General features: G+C 36.8%; 1 protein-coding gene across 1 annotated transcript in view; it reads left to right on the top strand.

Annotated features, from left to right (window-relative positions):
* The window catches only part of LOC306865138 (very long chain fatty acid elongase 2-like), a 64,502-nt gene extending 50,122 nt beyond the window's left edge, over positions 1 to 14,380 (top strand). The window contains exons 3-8 of the mRNA XM_079409541.1: positions 214 to 401; positions 512 to 589; positions 762 to 933; positions 11,077 to 11,201; positions 11,370 to 11,504; positions 14,020 to 14,380. Of these exons, the coding sequence (XP_079265667.1) occupies positions 214 to 401; positions 512 to 589; positions 762 to 933; positions 11,077 to 11,201; positions 11,370 to 11,504; positions 14,020 to 14,139 (818 nt within the window). The 3' untranslated portion in view covers positions 14,140 to 14,380. The remainder of the gene's footprint in view (positions 1 to 213; positions 402 to 511; positions 590 to 761; positions 934 to 11,076; positions 11,202 to 11,369; positions 11,505 to 14,019) is intronic.
* Positions 14,381 to 26,849: the final 12,469 nt, after the last annotated feature.

Here is a 26,849-nt window from a genome sequence, read left to right as displayed (position 1 = left end):
TCATCTGCCAGCAGGGACTAAATGCTAAAGCTGACCTGGTTTACATCACCAAATATAATGCCTATAATATAACAATATGGCATGTCACCTAAAGAAGAAGAATCAGTTTTGTTAACTAGATTAAGCCAAAGTTATTATAATAATTTTAAGTAAATTCTATAAAATATAATAAAGATGCTGTAAACAGTATATGATGTGTGTGTTTGATGTCAGATACTCGTGTGAGAGGATGGCTCCTGCTGGATTCCTACACACCAACATTCTTGCTCACCATCACCTACCTCCTAACAATCTACCTGGGAACAAAATATATGAGAAACAGACCAGCATACTCACTGAAAAATGTTTTACTGCTGTACAACTTTTCTATTACTATGTTGTCTTTATACATGCTGGTCGAGGTAAGTGCGCATACAGTATGTTTACATGTATGTTTGTGTCTCACAGTAGCAACGTAGGTCTGTTGGTGTCTGTTGTTCTTACCTAAAGTTGTGTTTCATATGTTTGGTAGTTGATATCATCAGTTTGGTCGGCCGGTTATCATCTTCAATGTCAGGGACTGCATGAAGCTGGTGAAGCAGATATCAGGGTGAGTAAGAAAAACAGCATATATCTATCTGTCTATACTTGTAGAGTTAATAATATTCAAGGTATACATCAAAAACAGTAATAATACAGATTACACTATGTGAATAAGTCATTGTCATATATATGTCATTGCATTTAACCTGCACTAAAAATGTCACATTTTGCATGGGTAGGTAGCAAAAGTTCTGTGGTGGTACTATTTCTCCAAGCTGATTGAATTTCTGGACACCATCTTCATTGTGCTGAGGAAGAAAAACATCCAGATCAGTTTCCTGCATGTGTATCATCATGCCTCTATGTTTAACATCTGGTGGTGTGTCCTTAACTGGATACCCTGTGGACAGAGTAAGTGAGTGGGAAGGACAAAGTTACATCAAGGAAAGGTAACAGGTTTAAGAGACAGTATTGATGTGAGGAAATGTGTCAAACAGTATTAGGATATTTAAAAAATGAGCTTAGATTTTGTTTTATGTTTAAGCAATAATCAGTATAAAATAATAATGCAAATAATGTAAAAATTAAAGGGCTAGTTCACCCAAAAATAAAAATTCTGTCATTAATTACTCACCCTCATGTCGTTTCAAACCTCTAAGACCTTCGTTCATCTTTAGAACACAAATTAAGATATTTTTGATGGAATCTGAGAGCTGTCTGACCCTCCTAAAGACAGCAATACAACTGAAATGTTCCCAAGTCCAGAAATGTAGCAAGGAGATCATGCTGCCATGACGCAGCTGACACAGAACCGCAAACACTGTTTACGTCCAGCAGATACTCTCCAAAATGCCGCTAGGGTGACGCTGGGGAGACAAATTGTTGAATAAAGTCTTTTTTTTTTTCTTTTGCGCACAAAAAGTATTCTCATAGCTTCGTAAAATTACGGTTGAACCCCTGATGTCACATGGATTTTTTTTTTTTTTATTTTTTTTTTTATTTAGTCATTTAGCAGACGCTTTTATCCAAAGCAACTTACAAATGAGGACATAAGAAGCAATCAAAACCAACAAAAGTGCGACAACGTGCAAGTGCTATTACAAGTCTCAGTTAGCCTAACACAGTACAGATACATATTATTATTATTAATTTTTATTTATTTATTTTTATTTTTAATTTATTTTATTTTATTATTATTTTCTTTTTTTATAAAAAGACAGATAAAATTAAATTAGAATAGAGAGTGCTAGAGTTAGAGGGTCAAGTAAAGATGGAACAGATGAATTTTTAGCCGTTTCTTGAAGATGGGTAAGGATTCGGCTACACGGATTGAATTGGGCAGGTCATTCCACCAGATGGGAACAGTTAATGAAAAAGTCTGTGAAAGTGTTTTTTTGTGTCTTTGGGATGGTACAATAATGCGTCGTTCACTTGAAGAACGCAAGCTTCTAGAGGGCATATAAGTCTGAATTAATGAATTTTGGTAAAGGGGTGCAGAGCCAGTGGTGGTTCTGTAGGCAAACATTAATGCCTTGAATTTAATGCGAGCAGCTATTGGTAGCCAGTGCAAATTGATGAACTACAAGCAGTTCTGTCTTAGCTAGGTTGAGTTGAAGGTGATGGTCCATCATCCAGCAAGAAATGTCTGTTAGACATGCTGAGATGCGAGCAGCTATCGTCGGATCATCAGGATGGAATGAGAGGTAGAGTTGAGTGCCATCAGCATAGCAGTGATATGAAAAGCCATGTTTCTGAATGACAGAACCTAGTGATGCCATGTAGACAGAAAAGAGAAGTGGTCCAAGAACTGAGCCCTGAGGCACCCCAGTAGTTAGATGTTGCGACTTGGATACCTCACCTCTCCAAGATACTTTGAAGGACCTATCAGAGAGGTAAGACTCAAACCACTGGAGTGCGGTTCCTGAGATGCCCTTTCTCAATAGGGTTGACAAGAGGATCTGATGGTTGACCGTATCAAAAGCAGCAGACAGATCCAGCAAGATAAGTAATGAAGATTTGGAAGCCGCTTTTGCAAGTCTTAGGGCTTCAACAACAGAAAGCAAGGCAGTTTCGGTCGAATGTCCACTTTTGAAGCCAGATTGATTACTGTCCAGGAGGTTGTCCTGTGCGAGAAAGACAGAGACTTGGTTGAACACAACTCGTTCAAGTGTTTTTGCAATGAAAGGAAGAAGGGAAACCGGTCTATAGTTCCCTAAAAGAGTTGGGTTAAGAGTGGGTTTTTTAAGAAGTGGAGTTATACGAGCCTGTTTAAATGCTGAGGGAAAAATTCCAGTGTGAAGGGATGTATTAACGATGTGAGTGAGTGCAGGTACAACTGCAGGAGAAATGACTTGAAGGAGATGAGATGGAATAGGATCAAGCGGACAGGTAGTAGGATGACTGGAAAGGATGAGTTTAGAGACCTCTGCCTCAGAGAGTGGAGAGAAGGATGTGAGCGAGTGTATGTTTGCTGGAAAGATATGTTTGATAGATTGTGGTGTGGAAAATTGTGCAGTGAGGTTTGTAATTTTATTACTGAAGAATGTGGCAAAGTCGTCAGCTGTTAGATATGATGAAGGAGGAGGAGGAGGAGGACAAAGGAGGGAGGAAAATGTTTTAAAGAGCATGCGAGAGTTAGGCGAATTGTTAATTTTGTCATGATAGTATGTCCTTTTATCAGTGGAAACATTAGCAGAGAAGTCAGAGAGGAGTGATCGATATAAATTAAGGTCAGAAGGATTTCGTGATTTGCGCCATACCCTTTCTGCGGCCCTGAATTTAGAACGATGTTCGCGGAGAACATCAGATAGCCAAGGGGCAGATGAATTTAGAACGATGTTCGCGGAGAACATCAGATAGCCAAGGGGCAGAAGGGGTGGTACGGGCCGGCTTGGAAGATAAGGGGCAGAAAGTATTTAAACAAGACGTCAGAGTGGAACAGAAAGTATCAGTAGCACTGTTAGCATCAAGAGAGGATAACTGTTTTGGGGGAGGAAGTGATGAAACCATAGCAGATAGCCGGGAGGGTGAGAGTGAACGCAAGTTACGTCGAAAAGTGACATGTGGAGGGGTATGTGATGTGTCAGGAATCATGTTTAGGTTAAGAGTGAGGAGGAAGTGATCTGAGTGGTGTAGTGGAGTAACCAGCACATGATCAGTGGAGCAGTGTCGTGTGTAAATAAGGTCCAGTTGGTTGCCTGATTTGTGAGTAGCCGTAGTTAGCACTCTCTTGAGATCAAGGAAGCAGAGTGTGGAAGTCTGCAGCCTGAGGTTTATCTAGGTGGATGTTGAAGTCTCCAAGTAAGACAAAGGGAGTACCATCCTCAGGAAAGGATGAGAGCAATAAATCTAATTCATCCACAAAGTTACCTAGTGATCCTGGAGGACGATAAACAACTACAAAATTTATTTTTAGAGGGTAGGTAATAGTAACCGAATGTGATTCAAAAGAGCTGTTGATACTCAGAGAAGGTAAAGGAGTAAATGTCCAATTATTAGAGATGAGCAGACTAGTACCTCCACCTCTTCCAGTCAAACGGGGGTGGGGGGGTGGAAAAAGGAGAAATTATTGGAGAGTGCTGCAGGTGTAACATTGTCTTCTGGTTTGATCCAGGTCTCTGTCAGGGCCATGAGATTTAAACTTGAATGACTAGTAATGGAAGTAATGAAATCAGCTTTGTTGACAGCAGACTGACAATTCCAGAGACCAATAGAAAAAGAAAGTAATGTATTAGCAGACATAGGCAAAGTGCGCAGGTTGATAGGATTGTGCTGTCTACAGTGTGTGATGCGTGGCTTGCGAGTGGTAGTGATAGTATTGATCTGGAAACACATAGTAAGAATAGGTTATAAAAACTAAAACAGAAGTGAAACAAGTAGTAGGAATAATATAGGATAATTAAAAGTCGATACTTATGTCCTCTGCCGGTGTCCCTGTCCGGTGGAGTCGTACGGTAGAGTCGATGGTCTTCACACTAGGAGGGCTTTACACAAGGGCTGCCGCGGTATAATAACCAATTTTATACCCCTTCTAACAAATCACTATTACAATTCAGCTGAACCCACTTTCCTGTTTATCACTAAAAATGGCCAAGCAAGTGCACACACTGACAAGATACGCGATACAGTACGAGACCAAACGCGATTTCAGCAAGGCTCAATACAGTAAACAAAATAAGCGTTTCCTAGCAACGGCAAATGCGCTAAACACTAATGAGACAAGTAAATACACTTACGAGCTGTTTTTAACTTCCGCTGATAGACTGCTTCTCTTAAAGACTATTTCTTTACACTGTCTTTTGCTGGTGCTTGAACCCACTTTCCTGTTTATCACTAAAAATGGCCAAGCAAGTGCACACACTGAGAAGATACGCGATACAGTACGAGACGCGATTTTACCGATCTCCTTGCTACGTTTCTGGACTTTGGAACATTTCAGTTGTATTGCTGTCTATAGGAGGGTCAGACAGCTCTCAGAGTCCTTCAAAAATATCTTAATTTGTGTTCCAAAGATGAACGAAGGTCTTACGGGTTTGAAACGACATGAGGGTGAGTAATTAATGACAGAATTTTCATTTGTGGGTGAACTAACCCTTTAATAGTGTATATTTATATTAATATATGATAAATACTTTTTTAAAAAGTTAAAGTATTTTTTGTGATATACATTATATAGTTTTGTTTTTCTTTTTCTCTGGAATAGTATTGAAAGAAATGTGAAGACTTTATTTGTTTATAATACAAGACATTTTGGTGTCCACATAAAATACAATTTATTAAAGTGATTTTATATACATATAAAGCATATTAAATGCAAAAAAAGTGTTCATACAAAATGTATTATATAAAAGTTGCTGATAAATGGACAGCATTTTTTATATTATATGTTAAATTTAGTAACAGTTGTTACCTTCTGTAAATCATAGTAAAAAATTATAATTAAACAGGACACATTCTAATGTACATAAAAAGCCATATTAATGCCGTAGAAGCCGTATTAAATTTATTATATTGAGGCTTGAAAACCCCTTTTCATCTTTGACGTGATATATATTAAAAGGGTATACTGGTACACAAACGTTTTGGTACGTACTTTGGTTTTGAAGTCACGGTTCAGTATGTTTTCGGTATATATATTGATAACCATGGCATATTGTTTACAAGCTGTTTTACTGATGTCTTTCCACGGTTGAAACACCCATTGAGTTATTTCATGAGACCTGAGATAGTTATTAATGTTTGTTTCATGCTACAACTTCTAGTAAACAAGAAGGTTTATATGCTGCCATTTGAACAAAGGAGCTTATACAGTGATCTGTCATGTCTAGGGATGTAATAATATTATTAATATTGTGATATCGCGATAACAAAACGGTCTCGATATTATCGCGGCCACATGACGATATGAAACAATAGGTCTTCTAGGCAAAAAGTGTAGTTTTTAAAATATATTTAAACTTCTTATTCTAACATAAAAGGTCACAGTATCTGTCAAACGAACTCAAATCAAAAGCACAATATGACTTAATCCCTTCGTTAAGTCTGTTTTCCTATTATCGTACGTGAGATTTTGATATCGCTACATATCAGTCACATTACATATCAAAATGGCATTTATTGTGTGAATTTCCTGATAAAATGGACAGGATTTGAAAGGTGAGACTTTGTTTCTTATTGAAAGTAACAAAACACAAATCTTATTGCTATAATTGGATGAGAGGCACACTAAATGTTTAGAGAAGTTTCATTCATGCATCAATTGAAACAGCTTAGACTTTCAATATCAATTATGCAATATCAGTATCTAAATTTCCATGTGCAGTGGTTAAAACAGTGCTGTATTTGTTTAGTACTCATGCATACTGAACTGAAAGTCCTGTAATACTAGGGCTGGATAAAAAATATAGATATCTCGATATTAATCGACTCTCATTTTTACGGAACGATATCGATTCTTAAATCCCAAGAATCAATTAGTCTAGCCTGTTTTCATTTAATGGACTGAACATTGAAGGGCACCTCCCATCCAATAAATCGCAATAAGCATTGTGCTTTGGTACTTTTAATATGAAACAATGTCTCAGATTTCAAATGCTGTCCATTGTATTGCAGTATTCAAACAATAAATGCCGTTTTGGCGCTGTTTAAATGTGGAGTGACAGATCGCTGTAGCGTCTCAGTTCAACAGACATGGCAGCGCGAGGCGCACGTGAACTGATCAAGAGGTCCTCGCTGCAGCCTGTAGCACGATGACGTACTGGATCAGATCCAATACGTAGTGGATGTTTTACGTGCATGCGCTGTATAGGTCTCAAATAAATTCATATTTTTATTTACATTTAATCATTTTGCAGACGCTTTTATCCAAAGCGACTTAGTCTAAGTGAAGTCTAACGCAGTACATGTAGCAATTAAGGGTTTTTGATCTACATTACAATACGCGATGACCTACATTACATTACAATGTTAAAACTTTAATGTCTAAATTCATCCACGGTGCTTTTACTGGCGACTTCAAAGTTTTTTGGTGTTGTTTTTTTTCATTTCATATGTTATCGCCAGGAAGCCCAAATCAGTGCTGTATTCATTATTATAAGGATACAATAAGCACTGTAACATGATACAAAGAGTTTATTTGCAAAAACAGATACCTCCGTTTCTTTAAATTTTAAAAAATCATGTTTTTTATTATATTATGTTTTTATTGTGTTTTGTTGTGTTAATTAGCAGGTTTTTTTTGTTATTTTTAACCTAGTCAAAATAACCCAACTGCAGTTTGATTGACATTAATTGGAATGCACAATGAAGAAACATGATTTTTGAGAATTGTTAAAAACATAGTTATCTGTTTTTGCAAATGAACTCTTAATATGCAGATGTTGCACTGTAAATAGCTAATTATAAAGATATACATCACTCTGACAGACTTAACTAAATGTCTTTTTGATTGTATCCGTCATGTTTATTTAAATTGCATAGGGGATATTAAATTAATGCCGATCCATTTTGTTTATATAGCTATTACAAACATTTTCAATAGGCTAATAATAATTTTTAAAAAACCATTACATTTATAATAAGACTTTACCTCGCTAATAACGCCTCAGTCAGGCAACATAAATGTTTTATTAGTTGCTTTTCACACATCGTCTGATGATACAATACAAAACACTCAAAGAGAGAGAGAGAGAGAGAGAGAGAGAGAGAGAGAGAGAGAGCGCTCTCGTAATGGAATGGATGGTATGTCAAGTCAAGTCAAGTCACCTTTATTTATAAAGCGCTTTTAACAATACAGATTGTGTCAAAGCACTTAACAGTATCAAATTGGAGGATAGAGTGTCAGTAATGTATAATAATAAGATTAAACATTACATTTTCAGTTAAAGGCATTTCATTATTGAATTCAGAGATGTTATTGTCTAGCTCAGTTTAGTTTAAATAGTATCTGTGAAATCAAATTGACGATAATCGCTAGAAATTAAGTGTCCCCAACTGAACAAGCCAGAGGCGACAGTGGCAAGGAACCACACCTCCCTCTGTGACAGAATGGGGAAAAAAAAACTTGGGAGAAACCAGGCTCAGTCGGGGGGCCAGTTCTCCTCTGGCCAGGATATTATTGTTTACTTATTGTTTTAATTAAAATTTGAAATGTATAAATGTATTATATTTCTATTTTTATATTGTTGCAATTTCTAACAATAATAGTATGATATAGTTTGGTATTTTATAATATTTTTAGTTATTTGTTTTATTTTAAGTTTTATTGTATTTTAAGCTGAGGTCTTCACTGGGGATATGTCCCCAGGGCTCATCCAGGTGTCCGGCCTCCGCAGACGATCAGGGCTACATACATCATCTCCCGGTGCCAATCCACCATCTGATCCGGACACGGACTGAGAAACAGAATAGAAACAGACAAATATTAGCGTAGATGCCATTCTTCTTATGATGTAACGAGTACATCATGTGTTATGGGGAGTGTTCCCGGTTCCGGTTGATCTAATTAATGCAGCCTAACAATCCTTCAACAGATTTGAATAATAGAAGTGTATTAGTGTGTTATGTGTAAGCCAGGTTAAAGAAATGTGTCTTTAATCTAGATTTAAACTGACAGAGTGTGTCTGCCTCCCAAACAGTGTTAGGTAGATTGTTCCAGAGTTTGGGTGCTAAATAGGAAAAGGATCTGCCGCCCGCAGTCGATTTTGATATTCTAGGTATTATCAAATGGCCAGAGTTTTGAGAACGCAGCAGACGTGGAGGACTATAATGTGATAAGAGCTCGCTCAGTTACTGAGGAGCTAAGCCATTCAGGGCTTTATAAGTAATTAACAAGATTTTAAAATCTATACAATGTTTGATAGGGAGCCAATGCAGTGTTGACAGAATTGGGCTAATATGGTCGTACTTCCTGGTTCTAGTAAGGACTTTAGCTGCTGCATTTTGGACCAACTGTAATTTGTTGATCAAGCGTGTAGAGCAACCACCCAATAAAGCATTATAATAGTCTAACCTTGAGGTCATAAACACATGAATTAGTATTTCTGCATTTGACGTTGAGAGGATAGGTCGCAATTTAGATATGTTTTTGAGATGGAAAAACGCAGTTTTACAGATGCTAGAAACATGGCTTTCAAATGAAAAATTGCTATCAAACAGCACACCTAGGTTCCTAACTGATGAAGAAGAATTGACAGAGCAGCCGCCAAGTGTTAGATGGTGTTCTAGGTTATTACATGTGGGCTTTTTAGGTCTGATAAATAACACCTCTGTTTTTTCAGAATTTAGCAATAAGAAGTTACTCGTCATCCAGTTTTTTATATCGACTATGCATTCCGTTAGTTTCTCAATTTGGTGTGTTTCACTGGGCCGCAAAGAAATATAGAGCTGAGTATCATCAGCATAACAGTGAAAGCTAACACCATGTCTCCTGATAATATCTCCCAAGAGTAACAAGTAAAGCGTGAAAAGTAATGGCCCTAGTAAAATAAATATGTCTTTAGCCATTAGATCTATCTCCAGGGATTTAACTTGCATATGAATAACACACAAAATATTTAAATTGTCATCTTTGTTAGCTTGTCCCCGACCATGTGTGTATTTATTTGTAGGACATAGGATTGACCTGGCTAACGGAACCCTGACTGACAGGATTGTTTTTCTTCTTTTCATTTTTATACGTTATAAAAAAAGATGTCCGCATATTTTAGTAGGCCTATAACTTTTATACTCTGTCACGTAGGCCTATAGCACAGAGAGTGAGAACGAAAAATAATATTTGATTCATGAACAAATTATTGACAGAGCTATAAGACTATAATGGAAAAAAAAAAGACAATAGAACCCATTGTTTCATAAAGAACAAACTAAATTGTAATTAGTAGATTTGTATTTCCAAAACGAAGCAAACTAATAAAAATTAAACTTGTTCATTCAAAACTACAAAAAGTTGCGCTACAGGTTTAAAATCACAGTATACTTTAATTTGCGTAAGCCTGTGAAACACACCTATATATTTCGTAATTACAGTTTAATTTACATGTAATACTAACTTTAATGACAGCCCCACTTTGCGCATGTGCATGAAAATCAAATACTGTGCATGCGCTTAAAACATCCACTACGTATTGGATCTGATCCAGTACGTCATTGTGCTACAGGCTGCAGCGAGGACAGACTCGAACTGATCACCTCCTCCACATTAATACCAGTTTCTGTATGGCAAGCCGTTTTGCCATAGTTTCAGCACAAATTAACATAACTAAACATTCGAAGGCAAGTTAAAAGAAAGTGTACAACTTTACAATCTGTATCCTGTCTCATGTAATCGCTCAATCTCTGTTTCAGCCGCGCAAAGACATTACTATAATGAATGTATGATACATGAATCTCTTTTAAACAATGTCACGTAACGTCACATTTACCTCAGAAAAAAATATATTTTATGACCATAAACTCATTAGTCAGAGAGAAAAATAAACTGTAGAAAGGGGCATTTTGCTAAATATATGCACCATATAACATTCATTATAATTTTTACTATTCTTCAATGTTTAATTTATGTTTGAATAAATCCATCAAGGTTTTATGACAGCCACCATTTAAACATTTATATTTATATATATATAAAAATTTATTATTGTAAAAACTTCATTCAATGTAATTTTAGTAGTTGTATAGCCTTCAAATCAGTCAGTTTTTAGTACCAACTGACTCTCATGTATATTTTACACCATTAGTTGAGAGATCTTTTTTCCTTGTGGAAATTTGGCATGTACTGTACTTGATATATATCCCAAATAATCGATATTGAATTGAATCGAATCAAATTGGTAATCGAATCGAAAGCTTGTGAATGAGAATCGAATCGTGAAATTTGTGTCAAAACTCAGCCCTATGTAATACCAACATTTTTGGGACAAATATGTGCACCGTTACCCCTTAAAGTATTTTTTTTATATATATATATATATATATATATATATATATATATATATATATATATATATATAGCTTATTTTTTTAGTTCAAACTGTTTAATGCAAAATCTTTGTCCAGGTTTCTTTGGGCCACTGCTAAACAGTTTCATCCATATCCTCATGTATTCTTACTATGGTTTGTCAACCATTCCATCCATGCATAAATATCTGTGGTGGAAACGCTACCTCACGCAAGCTCAGCTGGTCAGTGTGCAACCGTTCTATCCAACTACACTATTCTCTTACATTTCCATTGCCCTTCACATTTTTATGCTTATGTCCTCATGGGACTTTATATTCTGTTCTGTTATTTTTATTGTATTCCATGTGTTCTATGATTGTCTCCCAATAATGTTCTCTTTTTTACCTCAGGTTCAGTTTTTACTGACTATTACACACACAGTAAGCGCATGGGTCATTCCTTGTGGCTTCCCTCTGGGTTGTTTGAAATTTCAAACCTTCTACATGTGCACACTTGTTGTCCTGTTTGCCAACTTCTACATGCAGGTACTACTCAGAACTTCCACTAATTTAAAAAAATTGTAATCTATTTTTGTAATCTAAAATGACCTATTCTTTAGTAAATATAAACTTGAGGATGATTCTGGCCCTCAAGGTCCAATGTCCTGGAGAATTTAGCTCCACGAGGGTTTCAATGCTGCACACGTCTGTGGTGCATTTACATCAGCAAGACTTATTTTTAGAGTGTTTGCTTATCCTTAATATGTCTATAGGACATTTCTTATTAGATGTCAAATAGACATTTAGAAAATGTTTTAAAGATGTTTTAAGATTTAGAATGTATGTAAAACTGACATCTTAAAGTCGGCATGAAATCAAAATTGACTTTATTTACTTTACTATCGCACATTGCTAGTCTTGATGTTAAAAATTAATCCGTGCAAGTTAAACCGCTGAAAAAAATAGTTTGTCTTGGTAATCTTTAATCAAAATCTGAAAATACTCCTCCCCTCTAAAATGACGGGCCTTCTCTGATGACATCAGTTTGAAGGCTTGGGCATGAGTGTAACATCCTTAACCACGTCACTCCAACGGTCAGTTAATTTCTGAATGGAACGCCTACTTTACTACATCCAATCAATTCGCAGTAGAAAAAACAAGCCATGCCCTCTATTTTCCTCATTCAATATTCTGTTTCTCTCGGAAGTACGTCACAATATGGAAGCAAAAACGGTCGCAAACTTCCGGTTCACGCGGACTTTAAAGGTGTCTTTTAGATGTCTATACACAGCAGATGCTTTCCAGATAAAGCGATCTTTAACAGACATCTTGCAGACGTACGTGTGCTATTGTTACAGGACGAACGAGATAAATTTGCAGGCATTTATTTGACTTTGAGGATTTATTTGGTCATAACAGGCTTGGTTCAAACAGTGGCAAACAGGTACATATCAGGCAAGACAAAGTGTATTCCTAGGGCAAGCGTGGGTCTCCGATCGGCGAACAGTATACAGAGGGCTTGACAAGAGGGGTAATCCGATAATGTGAGTAATAGTCCAGGCAGGAGCAAACAGAGTACAAAACGACAAGACTAAAGAGAGATCCAAGGTAGGCTATAAACTTCAGGGCAGGCAGAGATCAGACAAGAAACGAGATACACAGGCTAGGATAAAGATACGAATGACTCGGGCGGTAAATGAGATAAACTAGATTTAAACTTAGACTCAGAAAACACGGAAGGGCTCCGTAAAGTCAATCCAAAATCACTGGAAGAGTGATAACATTTCTAATAACATTTCTAATAACATTTCTATTAATTCTCGAACAGCGCCCATTTTCTTCCACGTGCGCGAGTGTTATGAGTCAGAGCCATAGACTATAAAAAGAGATGGACGACGCGCCTCCGCTTTCTTCCACTATAGAAAAGTGAAGCCAAAACATCTCAGTATGGCCGTTGCCGTCGTGAGTAAATGACGTCATTTGGAGCCCGAGTCTGCGCAGTAGAGATTCGTTTGGAGCCCGAGTCTGCGCAGTAGAGTCATGGGGTGGAGCCGCGGAATCAAACTCCCACGTACCCAATCAACCATAACGACACGCCCCATTTTTATAGCATCAAATTACTAGCTAAAATCAAACTTACCACAAAAACGAACAATTGAATATATATCAGCGTGATAACTACCTTAAATGACCAAAATCATATTTTGGAAAATTGTATTGGAAGTGTAATTTTTTTGTTATGACTCAAGTCCCATTCGTTTACATGGAGAGGGTGGGGTTTATGACCTGAACTGCAGCCAGCCACCAGGGGGCGATCAAAGAGCCCGCAGCTTCAGTTTCCAGTATGAGTGAGACACACCTGGTCAGAGCCCAGTCACGCTCAAGATCTTCCGCATTAAAAAATAAAAAAATAAAAAAAAGTGAAACATTTTTCTACACATGAAATATGAAAGCAAATAGACATGATTATGGCAATATATTTTCTTTATGCATTTTGTATGCAGGTCATGGTATTTTTATAGCAATAAAGGATGTTTATGACAAATATTAGCAAGTGCATGTGTCTGCTTATTATAGAATCAAAATCAATAGATCACAATCGGAAGTTCTTACAAGCAGTCGATGATAGTTTAAAGTGGGTAAGCAAATACATTAATTACATTTTCAAGTGTAGCTTGATGCTAATTGTACTTCTAATTATATTTTAGGATGTAGAATTTTCTTGTAAGCATTATAGATAGTTTGTGTTTCTGGTATAGAACCAAACTTTGTTTATCTTAATTTAATGCTATATTGAGCAGCGGGTGATGTTAAATTAATATAGAAAACATATCTGAGGAAAAATGCATTGGTCGGCGCCACCTAGCGTGCAGACGTGAATTAGCGGAAGGCGAGCAATCATTTCATGCTCGGTGTGAAAAGGCCTTTAGGTTTCCTATGAAGTTGATATTGGTTAGAGCAGCACATTTTAATCGCTCTGCCTAAAATGCTGCCTATTGTTGTTTGGATCATGCTTCCAGTCTTATCAGCTGTTAAACAAAAATGGCTTTTTTTTCTGCAGACATACAGAAAGAGGAAGCTGGAGGGCAGAATTGCTAAGGTTGGAGAACTTAAAAACAGTCATTCCAATGGCCTTTCATCCTCTCTCAACGGAGCCAACTCCAAACAGAAGCTGCAGTGATGCCACGATATGGCCAATGGAATGCTCTTCTCTTCTCAATTCACTTATGCTGAACACTAGCGCAATAGCAGCCATAATAATCTGATAATCAAAATACAATTTTATAAATTAGAATATAACTTTTTAACTGTTTTGTATCTTTGTTTTACATATGTTCCTCTGAATCAAATGTAAATGCTGAACAATAATTGTGGAAAAACATTTGTCATACTCTGATTCAAAATAAACACCTCTGTTATAGAGTACAGTATCTACTTTAGAGATGAATTGCCAAATATGTGTAATAATGACAAGAAAATGTTCTGTAATATCCCCTAAAATCATTTATTGATCGACAAAAGACGCCTTATCTTAATCTGACATGCTGATTAAACCATTCAGTGTGTTATTGAATGTATTGAATGAGATGTAGGATCTTATAACAGGTCATAGCACTAATAAGTCTTCATTATCAGCCATGGATTCTTAGGTATAGATGTCAAGTCCCATGAAAAATGCTATATAAAATACATTTGTAACCCTGTTAAATACCCCATGAAAATGTTTGACAATTTTTTTTTTTGATGGTGTCAGGGCTGGGCAACTTGATTAGCTTGCTACAGTGTGTTTGATAAGGGTTGGAGCTAAACTCAGCAGGAAAGTGGATCAAGGGCCAGAGTTGCCCACCCCTGACATATTTCCTACTGCAACCAGTGGGCATAGCAAAGGGTTTGCCCACTTGTTTAAATAGCCAATAACCTGTATATTAATGGTACAGACCCGAGCCATAATTTGTTACACCCTATTGCAAGTCTTGGCAAATGCTAACAGACAAACTGGTTCTTTAAAAACAAAAAACACTTTTTTTTTTTCTAGATATATAGGTTGAGTCAGAGTATTTGGTCTGTTTTGTTAGAAAAGGGGTGCCCAACCCTGTTCTTGGAGATCTACCTTCCTGCAGAGTTCAGTTCCAACCCTGATAAAACAAACCTGTCTGTAATTATCAAGTGCTCCTTCATATCCAGTGCTGCCAATTTAGCAATTTTGTAGCTAGATTTAGTGACTTCCCCATCACCTTTTTCAAAAGTTTAGGGACAGATATAGCAACTTCTTGGACAAACCTTATCCAAGTTCTCATCTTGCCCACTAATCTATATTAATCTTTATATAGATCAGTGCATTTTCCATTATGATGTCATCAGAGCTGGGTAGTAACTGATTACATGTAATCTGGATTACGTAATCAGATTCCAAAAATTAAGTATTGTAATTAGAGTAAATTACATTTTAAAATACTCGTAATCAGAGTAGAGTTACTTTTTTATGGATTACATGATTACATATAATTCACACAATAGCAATAAATTATTCATCATTAATTGATTCTCCCTAATTTCTCTTTTTCATCTTTTAAATGTTCCTTTCTAAAATAGCCTACCGATTATATACATATTATATATGTATATATAGTCCAGCTTTGTGGACATTCACACAAAGAGCAGTCATTAGTCAGGTGGCGACAGCATTAAGACCACTGGATTTACAAAAATAATTTCAGGTTTAAGAAGGGTTTCAACATTGCATCAACTACTGATGAATACATTCATTTTTATTTGAATTTGTTTTTTTTTTAACAACGTATTATTTATTATAACTAATTAAAATGCACATATTCACGTTATTTCTTAGTCACATGTAATGCAGGCATTCCAAAAAATTTTGCCATCTAAACTTTATTTCACCAAATATATTTGCTTTAAGTACCCCTGAGATTTTAAAATAAATATTTCAATAATTAAGTATCACATTTGCATGTTCACGGTTTCTTTGATTAATGATCACCTGGCATGCAGGTAAAAAAACAAACAACAAAAAAACATTTTTTAGTAAGTGTTTTATTTAAAACAGAGACTATAGAAATACAAAGATGGTTCACTCCTATACTTATGAATGGGAGAAACTACAACGCACAATATGGAGGAATAGTCCCACCTTCTAAATGAAAGAGCCAAATTTCCCATAGAAACCTGACTAGACCAGCCAATGCACATGAGCAGTCTTAAGTTATTATGACTCCGCATGAGCATTGGCTGGTCTAGCCTGAAAAATAAGCTTTTTAAATGCTATTTGAGCATAAGAAACAACATTCCCCTGCAGTTCCTTTACAAACCCTGTTTGAGAAACCTTGATCTAATATAATGTTTAATGCACGATCATGTTGTAAATTACAATGAATGGAACAAGTTTTCTTACTCTTTGCATTTTTTACATCATTATGGTACAAGATAATGCTATTTAAAATCATTGTGATAAACAAGTTAAATCAAAAGTAATCTAAAAGTAATCCAAAAGTAATCTGATTATATTACTTAAAATTTGTAATGTAATGGATTACGTTACTGACTACAATTTTTGTCATGTAATCTGGAGTCAGTAACGGATTACAATTTGTAAGTAATATACCCAGCTCTGGATGTCATCTAGTGACATTTAGCTACCAGTTTTAGCTACTTTCAGTTGAAAGCAGTTGGCAACACTGTTCAGATCCTAATTAGTTGGTTCAGTTGTGTTTGATCAGGGTTGGAGCTGAACTCTGCAGGAAGGTAGATCTGCAGGGACAGGGTTAAGCACCCCTGTGCTAGAAGATAACGGTGTATATCTGCTAGATGTTAACTAACTTTAATAGGTAAAAAACAGTACAAAGATTAAATGTTCATTTCATGGTAGACTTTGTTGTGAATCTATAAGTTTATGCTCTTTAAAATGACCACAGAAAACCTTAATGATTGCAAGTGCTTAATTTAGTTTTGCAAGTGCTTAATTTAGTTTATAATAAAGACAATGTTAAATGATAAATCTGATCATTTCACACCAGAAACAAATTACTTTAATTAGGAGTAGACATTTAAGTCAAACAACATTTTTTTTTTTAAAATCAATAGATATAAATTTAAAGAAAAAAGGATCATAGTGTGAAGTCCTATAAAGGATCTGCAGTGGTGGCACCTTGAGGAGAGGCGGGCTGGAGAAGATGACAATTTTAAATGACTTACACATAGTCCGAGTAGTATTTATTAACAATTTGCATGCTAACATTTAAATTTCAGATATACTCAACCTGGAAAGAGTCCATAAATCTAGGTCTAAAGTCTACATACAATGCTGGTAAATTAAAGCTGTAAAAAAAAAAAAAAAAAAAACCTCACCGCAGTAATTGTCGTCTCTTCGTGTTGATAAACTAAATGCCGCTTCAGCACTCACATTTGCGATGAGGAGAGTATCCAACCTGTTATGGGAGGGCTTTTTTAAATTCACGTTCAAGAACTTGCCTTGGTCATATGGATTTCTGCTTAACATGCAATGGACAAAAAAGAAAATATAACAATACGTACAATGAAACGTACATTACGACATACAATTCAGAAATGAACTGCAGTTAGGTCAAATATCTTATTGCCCTTATCAACACATACGTGCACGCTCGCACGCACACACACTTTGAAGTTTGGCTTGAGAAAACCGGTTCTCACTAATAACTAGTTCCTTTTTAGGATGCCTATTATTAACATATTGGCTGTTTATTAGTACTTATAAAGCATATTCTGCATGACCATATTCTAAATCCCTAATCCTACCCAATATCTAAACTAAACTACCTTACTATTAATAAGCACAAAATTAGGAGTTCGAGGCAAAAGTCGTGGTTAATGCTTTAACAGAAAATACTGGCCCTTAAAATAAAGTGTGACCAGAAAACCTTGTCTGAAAATTTTTTATGAAGTCCTGAACTCTAAAGATTACAAGGGCCTTACATCATTTTAATATTTGAATGGTTTGACCAAATGAGTTGTACATTTAAAAGTTATTAAATGTCATTAATCAATAAAAAATTTCTAGGGTGTTTTACAATGCCAAAATTTGGCCTAGTGTTGGGGACAATGGGAGGAGAAAACAACATTAAAAATCCAAATATACAGACAAAACCAGCACGTGCGCTTCATGCAAACATAAAACAGGCTTTAGACTACCTCTTCTGCTGTCTATCACAGAATGCCCGAACTGTGTCAGACTCCGAATTCCAGAAATTCTGAAACATTACCAAGTGCATTTGACAGAGAACAGCACTGACTTGTTCTATTAAATATGCATTGTTCAGGTGAATATATAAACATCTCAGGTTATATATGCTTTTGAAGGCAATGTACTCTAAGAAGCTAAGACAGACCACAGTCTCTTTCTCGATGGTTTTGAGAGACAGACAGTCCTGCTCCAAACATGCCAACTGCTGCACCACCGTGTTCTGGAACTGCTCCAGGTGCACCAACCTACATGCAGAACAGCATGGTTTGTTTTCTGAATCTCAGCTACAACCATGTTGATTAAAAGAGAGCATTGTTAGCGCTTTGATTGTGTACAGTTCCCAAAAGAGAAGTCACATTTCTCTGATAATCTGTTAAAGATTGCAGGGATCTAGCTTCAATCTTCTTATATCTGCTCTGGATCACAAAGAAAAGAATTCCATACAACTTAACAAATCAGATGTTGGTTCACCCAAAAATGTCCCTCGTGTATGTCCCTCTGTTTTGCTTCTTTCATTTAACACAACTGCAGATAAGTTTGTACAATGTTTGAGTCATATGCAACGACAACATTTTTTGTCCTACTGGCTAAATAGTACATTGTTAAAATATTAAGCCATAAAATTAGTTTTGCCTATCCCATGAAACCACTTTAAGGGGCTAGCCAGTTTGTTTGTTTTTTCCCCAGTTTAATTTGTGCCAACTTCTGTGTTTTAGGCTGCATGAAAATGGCTCAGCTTTTAGCAGTTTTCATTGCCATAGTAACTTATACTCCACGTCTAACCTGCCCTGGAACAGGTTAGACGTGGAGCATGTGTTATCAATATTGTGAGCAAAGTGACATACAGTGCAATAAAGCCACTCCTGTTTCTCTTGCTCCAGGTCACAGGACACTTAAAGACAAAATTGTCTAGATTTTAGCAACGATTATATTATTAGGGGCCAAACACAGAAGGTGCGTAGGCACCTCTTGTATCCTTTAGATTTCTTATTATTCTTCTCCCGTTTCTCCCACTCGAGTCGAACCGCTTGCGGGAAAATTGTGAAATTTGGCACACAGATAAAGGAGAGTCTGACCTGTCACCATAGCAAATTTGGAATCTCAAACTATCTAGCGCTACCACTTGTCCAAAATTTTGCTCATGTTTATGCTAATAACTTTTGAACCATAAGGTCTAGAAGGAAATTTGTTTCCCCTCTGAATCCTTGGCTCATGCGGAGTGGACTCCAAAATTTAAAAATCATAAGGTTTAGTTTTTTTTAGCTATTTTTAATAGATAGAATAACCGTCCTAGACGGTTTGTCTAATTTTCTCCAAAATTGTCTCAGATCAACTTAATACCATGCTGGCAAAAAGTTATGGAATTCAAGTTGATTAGTCAATCTGTTTTTGAATAACATGAATTTGATGAAGGGCACACAAAACTAGATGTGAGGGTATGTCTCCGCAACAGTTTGGCGTATTGAGGACAACTTGGTGTGTGTTATAACAAGCATGACCTGAGGCAATTGTTTGGAAAGCTCAGTTTTGGGTGGCACCACCTAGTGTTATGCAGAGGTCACACAGATCCAACCACAATTTCAAAAAGTAGTGAATGTCTGTTTTTGAAGCAATTGATAGCAAAATTTAGGAAGAACTAGTACAGTACCTTAAATAGTCAACCTTCTATCTTGACACTTCCCACATCTTTTTTCAAAAGTATGCTTAGCTATTTAGAAGCAGATCTCAGAAGTGTTGAATGCCTCACTTCTTTCTGGGACTTTTCCAAACTCCCTGAAAACTGCAGTTGTTAAGCCCCTTCTGAAAAAGCGCAATCTTGATAACACCATGTTAAGTAAATATAGACCAATATCAAATCTTCCTTTCATAGGTAAGATTGAAAAGGTAGTTTTTTTTGTGTTTTTGTTTTTTAAATCAGCTGAACTACTAAAACTCAAATGGATACCTGGACAATGTGCACGCATCACAGCACAGAGACCACACTCATTAAGATAAATGAAATCAGCAAAATATCAGTGCTGGTACTACTAGATCCTAGTGCTGCATTTGACACTGTCGATCATAACATGCTTCTAGAGAGACTGGAAAACTAGCTCAGGCTTTCTGGGATGGTACTCAAATGGTTCAGGTCATACTTAGAAAGGAGAGGTTATTATGCGAGTATAGGAGAGCATAAGTCTAAGTGGACGTCCTTGACGTGCGGAGTCCCACAAGGCTCAATTCTGGCACCGCTCTTGTTTAGCCTGTATATGCTCCCACTAAGTCAAACAACGAGGAAAAACCAAATTGCCCATCACAACTACGCTGATGATACCCAGATTTACCTAGCCTTATCTCCAAATGACTACAGCCCCATTGACTCCCTCTGCTAATGCATTGATGAAATTAACAGTTGGATGTGCCAGAACTTTCTTCAGTTAAACAAGAAAACTCAGCATTTGGAAACAAAGATGAAGTTCAAGTTGAATACATACCTTGTCTCTAGGGGTCAAACAACTAAAAATCAAATCAAGAATGTTGGTGTGATTCTGGAGACAGATCTTAGTTTCAGTAGTCATGTCAAAGCAGTAACAAAATCAGCATACTGTCATCTCAAAAACATTGCAAGAATTAGATGCTTTGTTTCCTGTCAAGACTTGGAGAAACTTGTTCATGACTTTAAATCACAAGCAGGGTGGATTATTGTAGTGGTCTCCTCACCAGCCTTCCAAAGAACCATTAGACAGCTGCAGCTCATCCAGAATGCTGCTGCCAGGATTCTGACTAGAACCAGAAAATCTGAGCATATCATACCAGTCCTCAGGTCCTTACACTGGCTTCCAGTTACATTTAGGATTGATTTTAAAAGTACGTTTACTCGTTTATAAATTGCTCAATGGCATAGGACCTAAATACATTGCAGATATGCTCACTGAATATAAACCTAACAGACCACTCATTAAGATAGAGTCAGTTAGAAATACAGAGGGTTCACACAAAACAAGGGGAGTCAGCTTTTAGCTATTATGCCGCCCGCAGTTGGAAGCAGCTTCCAGAAGAGATCAGATGTGCCAAAACATTAGCCACATTTAAATCCAGACTCAAAACTCATGTTTAGCAGTGCATTTTTTGAATGAGCACTGTGCTATGTCCAAACTGACTGCACTGTATTTTATGTATAATCATTTTTATTTCTAACTGTTCTAAATTCATTTGAAATAAATTAAAAAATTTAATATTTCTAGTTTTGTGTTTTTTATTTTACTTTTATGTAAAGCACTTTGAATTACATTGTGTATGAAATGTGCTATATAACTAAACTTGCCTTGCCTAGTGGTCAGGAAATATGAAAAATGCATATTTTTGTTAACTTCTAAAATGCACAAAACTGGTCTCTTTAGATTCTGTGGAGCATGCCGAGTCGAACCATACCCAATTTTCCCATGTCAGCCATTTTGGGTGTCAGCCATTTTGAATTTCTTATATGAATATCTTAACATGCTATATTTTACAAATGCATTGTCATATCACAAAACTCTATGCGTTTGCCACCATTTCTGACAGTACTCAAACATTTGGGGGTAGCGCCACCTCATGGTCAAACATTGGGCTAAAAGAAATTAAAGAAATGGACTATTGTAATGAAACTGGTCTCAATATATTAGTGTCATGCCGAGAACAACGATACCAATTATGCCAAAATTGGCCAAACTTCCTGTCCACCATTTTGATTCATGTTGAAAACTACTTTTTCGAACTCCTAAATAGTTGGTCTGATTTTCACCAAAATAGAGTCAGATCATCTTCAGACTGTGCTGACAAAAAATGTTATGCATTTCGTGTTGATAGAAGAAACACTTTTTGTATAGCGTCAGTGTTGTCAGGGGAGGAATATCCATGGAGGGTCGCACAGACTTCCACGTAGCCAGCAGTACCATTCTGCTCTTAGGTCCTGGATGAGATGCATTTATAAAGTGGTTAGTTCCAAAACTGTCATGCTGGATGTTGCAAGGTAGCATATAATGTTCCGTGCGGCATCTCCAGACCTTTCAAATTTATCTCATGTGCTTAATGTGAACCTGCTCTCATCAATGAAGAGAATGGGCACCAGTGGCGGAATTGGTTGGTCCAGCACATCTCAGATGTTCAATCAGATTAGCATCTGAAGAACCAGGAGATCAGGACAACACCTTGAACTCTTCATTAGGTTTCTTTACACCATTCCTGAACAATGTACACTATATTGCCAAAAGTATTGGGTCACCCCCTTCTAGAGCATGTTTGACTACTTTAAGATGTGTACTCCTAGAAATGACTAATGTTTAAGCATTTAATGATATTCCAGGGAATTGTGTGCTTTAATTTTGTAGCAACAGTTTGGACAGGACGCTTTTCTATTCTAACATGACAGTGTCTCTGTGTATAAGGCACGGTTCAAAAATACATGATTGATTCAGTCAGTGTGGAAGAACTTGACTGGTCTGCAGAAAGCCAAGTCCTATTCCCAGCTGAACACCTCTGGTGTGACTTTAAATGCAGACCTTGAGCCAAAAACTCCAAACACCAATGACTTTACATAAGGGTACTGTCATTTTAGACCCATCCAAAACTGTTGCAACAGAGATGGAAATACAATTTTTAAATACATTGTTTCCATCTTTGTTGCCACAATTTTGTTAGTGCCTTTTTTCTGTTCTAAAGAAGGGGGTGTCCCAACACTTTTGTCCTTATAGTGTCTATACAAGTCATTGGTGTTTGGTGATGAGTTTTTGGCTCAAGGTCTGCATTTAAAGTCACACCAGAGATCATTTACAGCATATTGGAATGTGTCCTACAGTGAGAAAAAGAGCTTTATTTTCCATATGGTTTCACAATGCCAGACCATGTGCCACACTAATACACCTCAGCTGTTTCTAGCATACGAACCAAGTCACTCATTTATCATCTGAATGATGACCTCGGCCAGCAACAGGAAGTCCGTAAAACAACATTAACATTCTTGGTCTATCATCCCCCCAAAAAAATGATAGACTGATAGTCACTGTCATTGGAAATACAATCTCCTCAAGTCTAGCACCACCACAAGAATGTAGAGGAAGGCACACTCCCATCAATAAAATTGACATGGCTCCAATATTTGAACACATTTAATCCCAGTTCCAGCCATTACAGACGCGAGCATGCCCCACATAGGAGGTACCTGCCAAGTGATGTTATAGGAGGTACCACATAGGAGGTACCACATAGGAGGTACCACATTCAGTTGATGTTCAAAGATTACGAGGAAAAAAGTCTCTCAAATGTTCCTATGAAACATACGAAGGCCGTGAAGGAGAGGAACATTAGCTTCACTAAGCTGGCTAAAGAAAAGTGTGAAAATTGCTTGAGGCAAGATGTCCACGTCAGAGCAGAGCACCTGAATGAAACCAGCATTCAGGAATGTCACCACTGTCAAAAGTGGGATGAGCACAAGAGGAGAGCAGAGAGAGGAAGGCATCACTACAGGTTGGATGCAGAAAGGGAAGAGCTTGATGACCTCTCAACTCGCAGTGTTGACCTCCAGAAAGTCATCATGATGCCCCGATTGCCTGGGGTGAAGACTGCAGTCATGAAACCTTTGCCAGTGTGGGGAAAAAGTCATCTTCCAAGAAGAATAGCATTTCAGTAATATGGCACAAAGGCATTGCTGGAAGGCAGAAGAGGTGGCATCAGCTTTTGTCACAGCACTTAATAAGGAGCGGGATGTGAAACATGTCATTTATGGTGTTGACAATTGCACCGCACAGAACAAGAACTGGTGCCTCCTTACAACTTTAGTCACTGTGGTAAATGACCCTACGACCCCACTTGAGGATATAACGTTAAAGAACTTTGTCTGCACTCATGAAGGTGCGCCCTGGTTCAGGAGCTGTCCTGGATTTTGAGGATTTCAAGAAAGTCATTGGATCTCCACCGCATCGACTTTCCCAGAGTTGGAAGAGGCAGAGTAGAGATATCTTGGCATGGTTGGCTGGCCACTCACTGGCTAAGTTAAAGCAACCTTGATCTGTAATGAATTACTTTGTAAATAAAATGAGAAAAACTTTGTGGTTAACACTCCCAACGAGCAAACATCAATAAAATTGGTTAATAAAAAAAGTTATTTAAAAATCAACATGTAAAACACAAGAAAGCTAGATGAACATTTAGCTTGTAATATATCTATACATGTGTATTTAAACGTAGCCCATATGTATGTGTGTGTGTGTCTGTTTTTATTTATATACTTATTAAGAGAACCTCTTATAGATCTCATTATTTCAATGTATTAAAAAAAAAAATCTATATATATGGATATTCTCAGATATGTATCATTTAAAATATTCTACTTGATCTGTCAATTCAGCATACTGATGTTTGCCTTGTTTTTTAAATAAAAGTGATTAATGGGCTCATATTCTTTAAAAATCTCATGTTGGAATATTCAAGGACTTAGGTCCTCCATTTTTGGTGTTAAGTGCCAACCTTCAGATTTCAAAAATTAAAAATTCTGACGACATAATACTACAAGAAACATGGAATGTAAGAGATTTGTCCACTGGCTGCCCAATTGAGTTTAGAGAAATCATTTTACCATCAACCAAACAGAGGGGTGACACGGCGGAGACTCAGAGGGAATGCTGATATGGTACAGAACAGAACTCAGACTCAATCAAATCTATAAAAATCGAAAAATCATTTGGCTAAAAAAATCCAAAAAGGATATTTTGTCTACAGACCGTCACATTCTTGTGTGCCACATACTTGCCCCCAGTTCAATTTCCTTATTACAATGAAGAAAACTTCTCTATCCTGCAAGACAAGATCTGCCATTTCCAGACAAAAGGAAATGTTTTAATGTGTGGCGACTTAAATGCCAGAACTGGAAATGAACCCGACTTTGTTTGTAATATATTTGTCTCTTTGTGCGTTGACAAATATATGACAACTTCACAAACAAAAGTGGGAAAAGCCTACTACAGCGGTGTTAATCACTGGGCCTGTATATAGTGAATGGTCGCATACGAGGAGACTCTTTTGGTTGTTATGCCGTTAATAGATATTAATCACAGACATTGATCAAGTGCATCTCAGAGCATTCACAGTCAGTCCTCAAACACCTTTCAGACCACTGTAAAATTACAATCTAAAACAAACTCAAAACAATGAAATATGCAGACAGCCCTCTCATTTACCAAGGCTACATAGATCCTACAAATGGACAAAAAAACAGCAAAGAAAACTATCAAAAAGTGCAATAGAAAGTCAAACTACCAAATTTGTATTGGACAACTTTATAATCAACATCCACAAAATAAAGTAGGCATAAATCTGGCACTAAAAGGACATTACAGATCTATTCCACCAATCAGCATCCATGTGCAATTTGAAAAAAATCATCAAAATGAAAACCAAAAAACACCAATGAAAAGTGGTTTGACGATGAGTGTAAAAGAATTAGAACGACAATACGAAATCTTTCAAATAAACACAGATCCTGACAACCAAGAACTCGCCTTCAATATCATGAAGCTCTTAAAGTGTACAAACAAACTCTAAAAGCTAAAGAGGAAGAGCATACAGAACAATTCTTTCAAATAATGGAGGAATCAATAAATACCAATAACTTTTGGAACACTCTAGACCCCAAAAGGAACAATTGGCCATTCAAAATGAGAACATATGGAGGACATACTTTGAAAATCTGTACAAAACAATTTAAACAAATCGAAATGAAATAAAAACCAAATTAGAAATCCTCAAAAGAAAAAAAAATGAAAAACAATCAGAATCCCCTGGATTTCCCAATCACAGTAAATGAGTTAACAGACAGACTACATGCACTGAAACTAGGGATGGGCGATATATCGCAAGCAATATGCATGCGCATCTCGTCAGTAAAGCCGTAGTTCACTGACAAGCTACGCAATTTGCGTTCATTGTCGAAGGCGATATATCTGCAATAATGAAAGCGATATTGCGTAGCTTGTCAGTGAACTACGGCTCCGTGTATTAAATGCCGCTCCATTTGAAAACAGGTGATGGAGATTTAGGAACGCTAATCAAGGAACCGGCTTTACTGACGAGATACGCATGCAACCAGATGCGATACATCGCCCATCCCTAACTGAAACCCAAAAAGATGTGGCATTGATGGAATGATCAAATACACAAATGACAAATTCAAAACTGCAATAACCAAATTATAAAACATTGTTGAGAGTAGGATATTTCCCAGACACCTGGAATCAAGGCCTAATTACACCCTTCTTTAAACAAGGAGCCCAGTTTAAGCCAAGCAATTACAGAGGCATGTGTGTCAATAGCAACCTGGGGAAAATATTCTGTTCGATTATTAACATACAATTGCAAAACTATTAAAAGCCCACAAAATCTTGGAAAAGTCTAATTGGATTTCTGCCCAAACAGAACGTCTGACCACATTTACACCCTTCACACTATCATGGATAAGCACATACACCAAAACAAAACCAAAATCTTTGCTTGCTTTGACTTTGAAAAAGCTTTTGCTTCAATCTGGCATGAAGGACTCTAAAACTGGAAAACGGGATTTGAAAGTTTTCCCTCCATCTAAATCAGTACCATCTGTAACTACTCGCTGGTCATTAAACAGTCCACGCTTCCAAGATACT

The sequence above is a fragment of the Barbus barbus genome, assembly GCF_936440315.1.
Source record: "Barbus barbus genome assembly, chromosome: 46".
NCBI classification, from domain to species: Eukaryota; Metazoa; Chordata; class Actinopteri; order Cypriniformes; family Cyprinidae; genus Barbus; species Barbus barbus.
The sequence above is the reverse complement of the archived record's forward strand: the minus strand, read 5'-3'. Positions and strand labels throughout refer to the sequence as shown.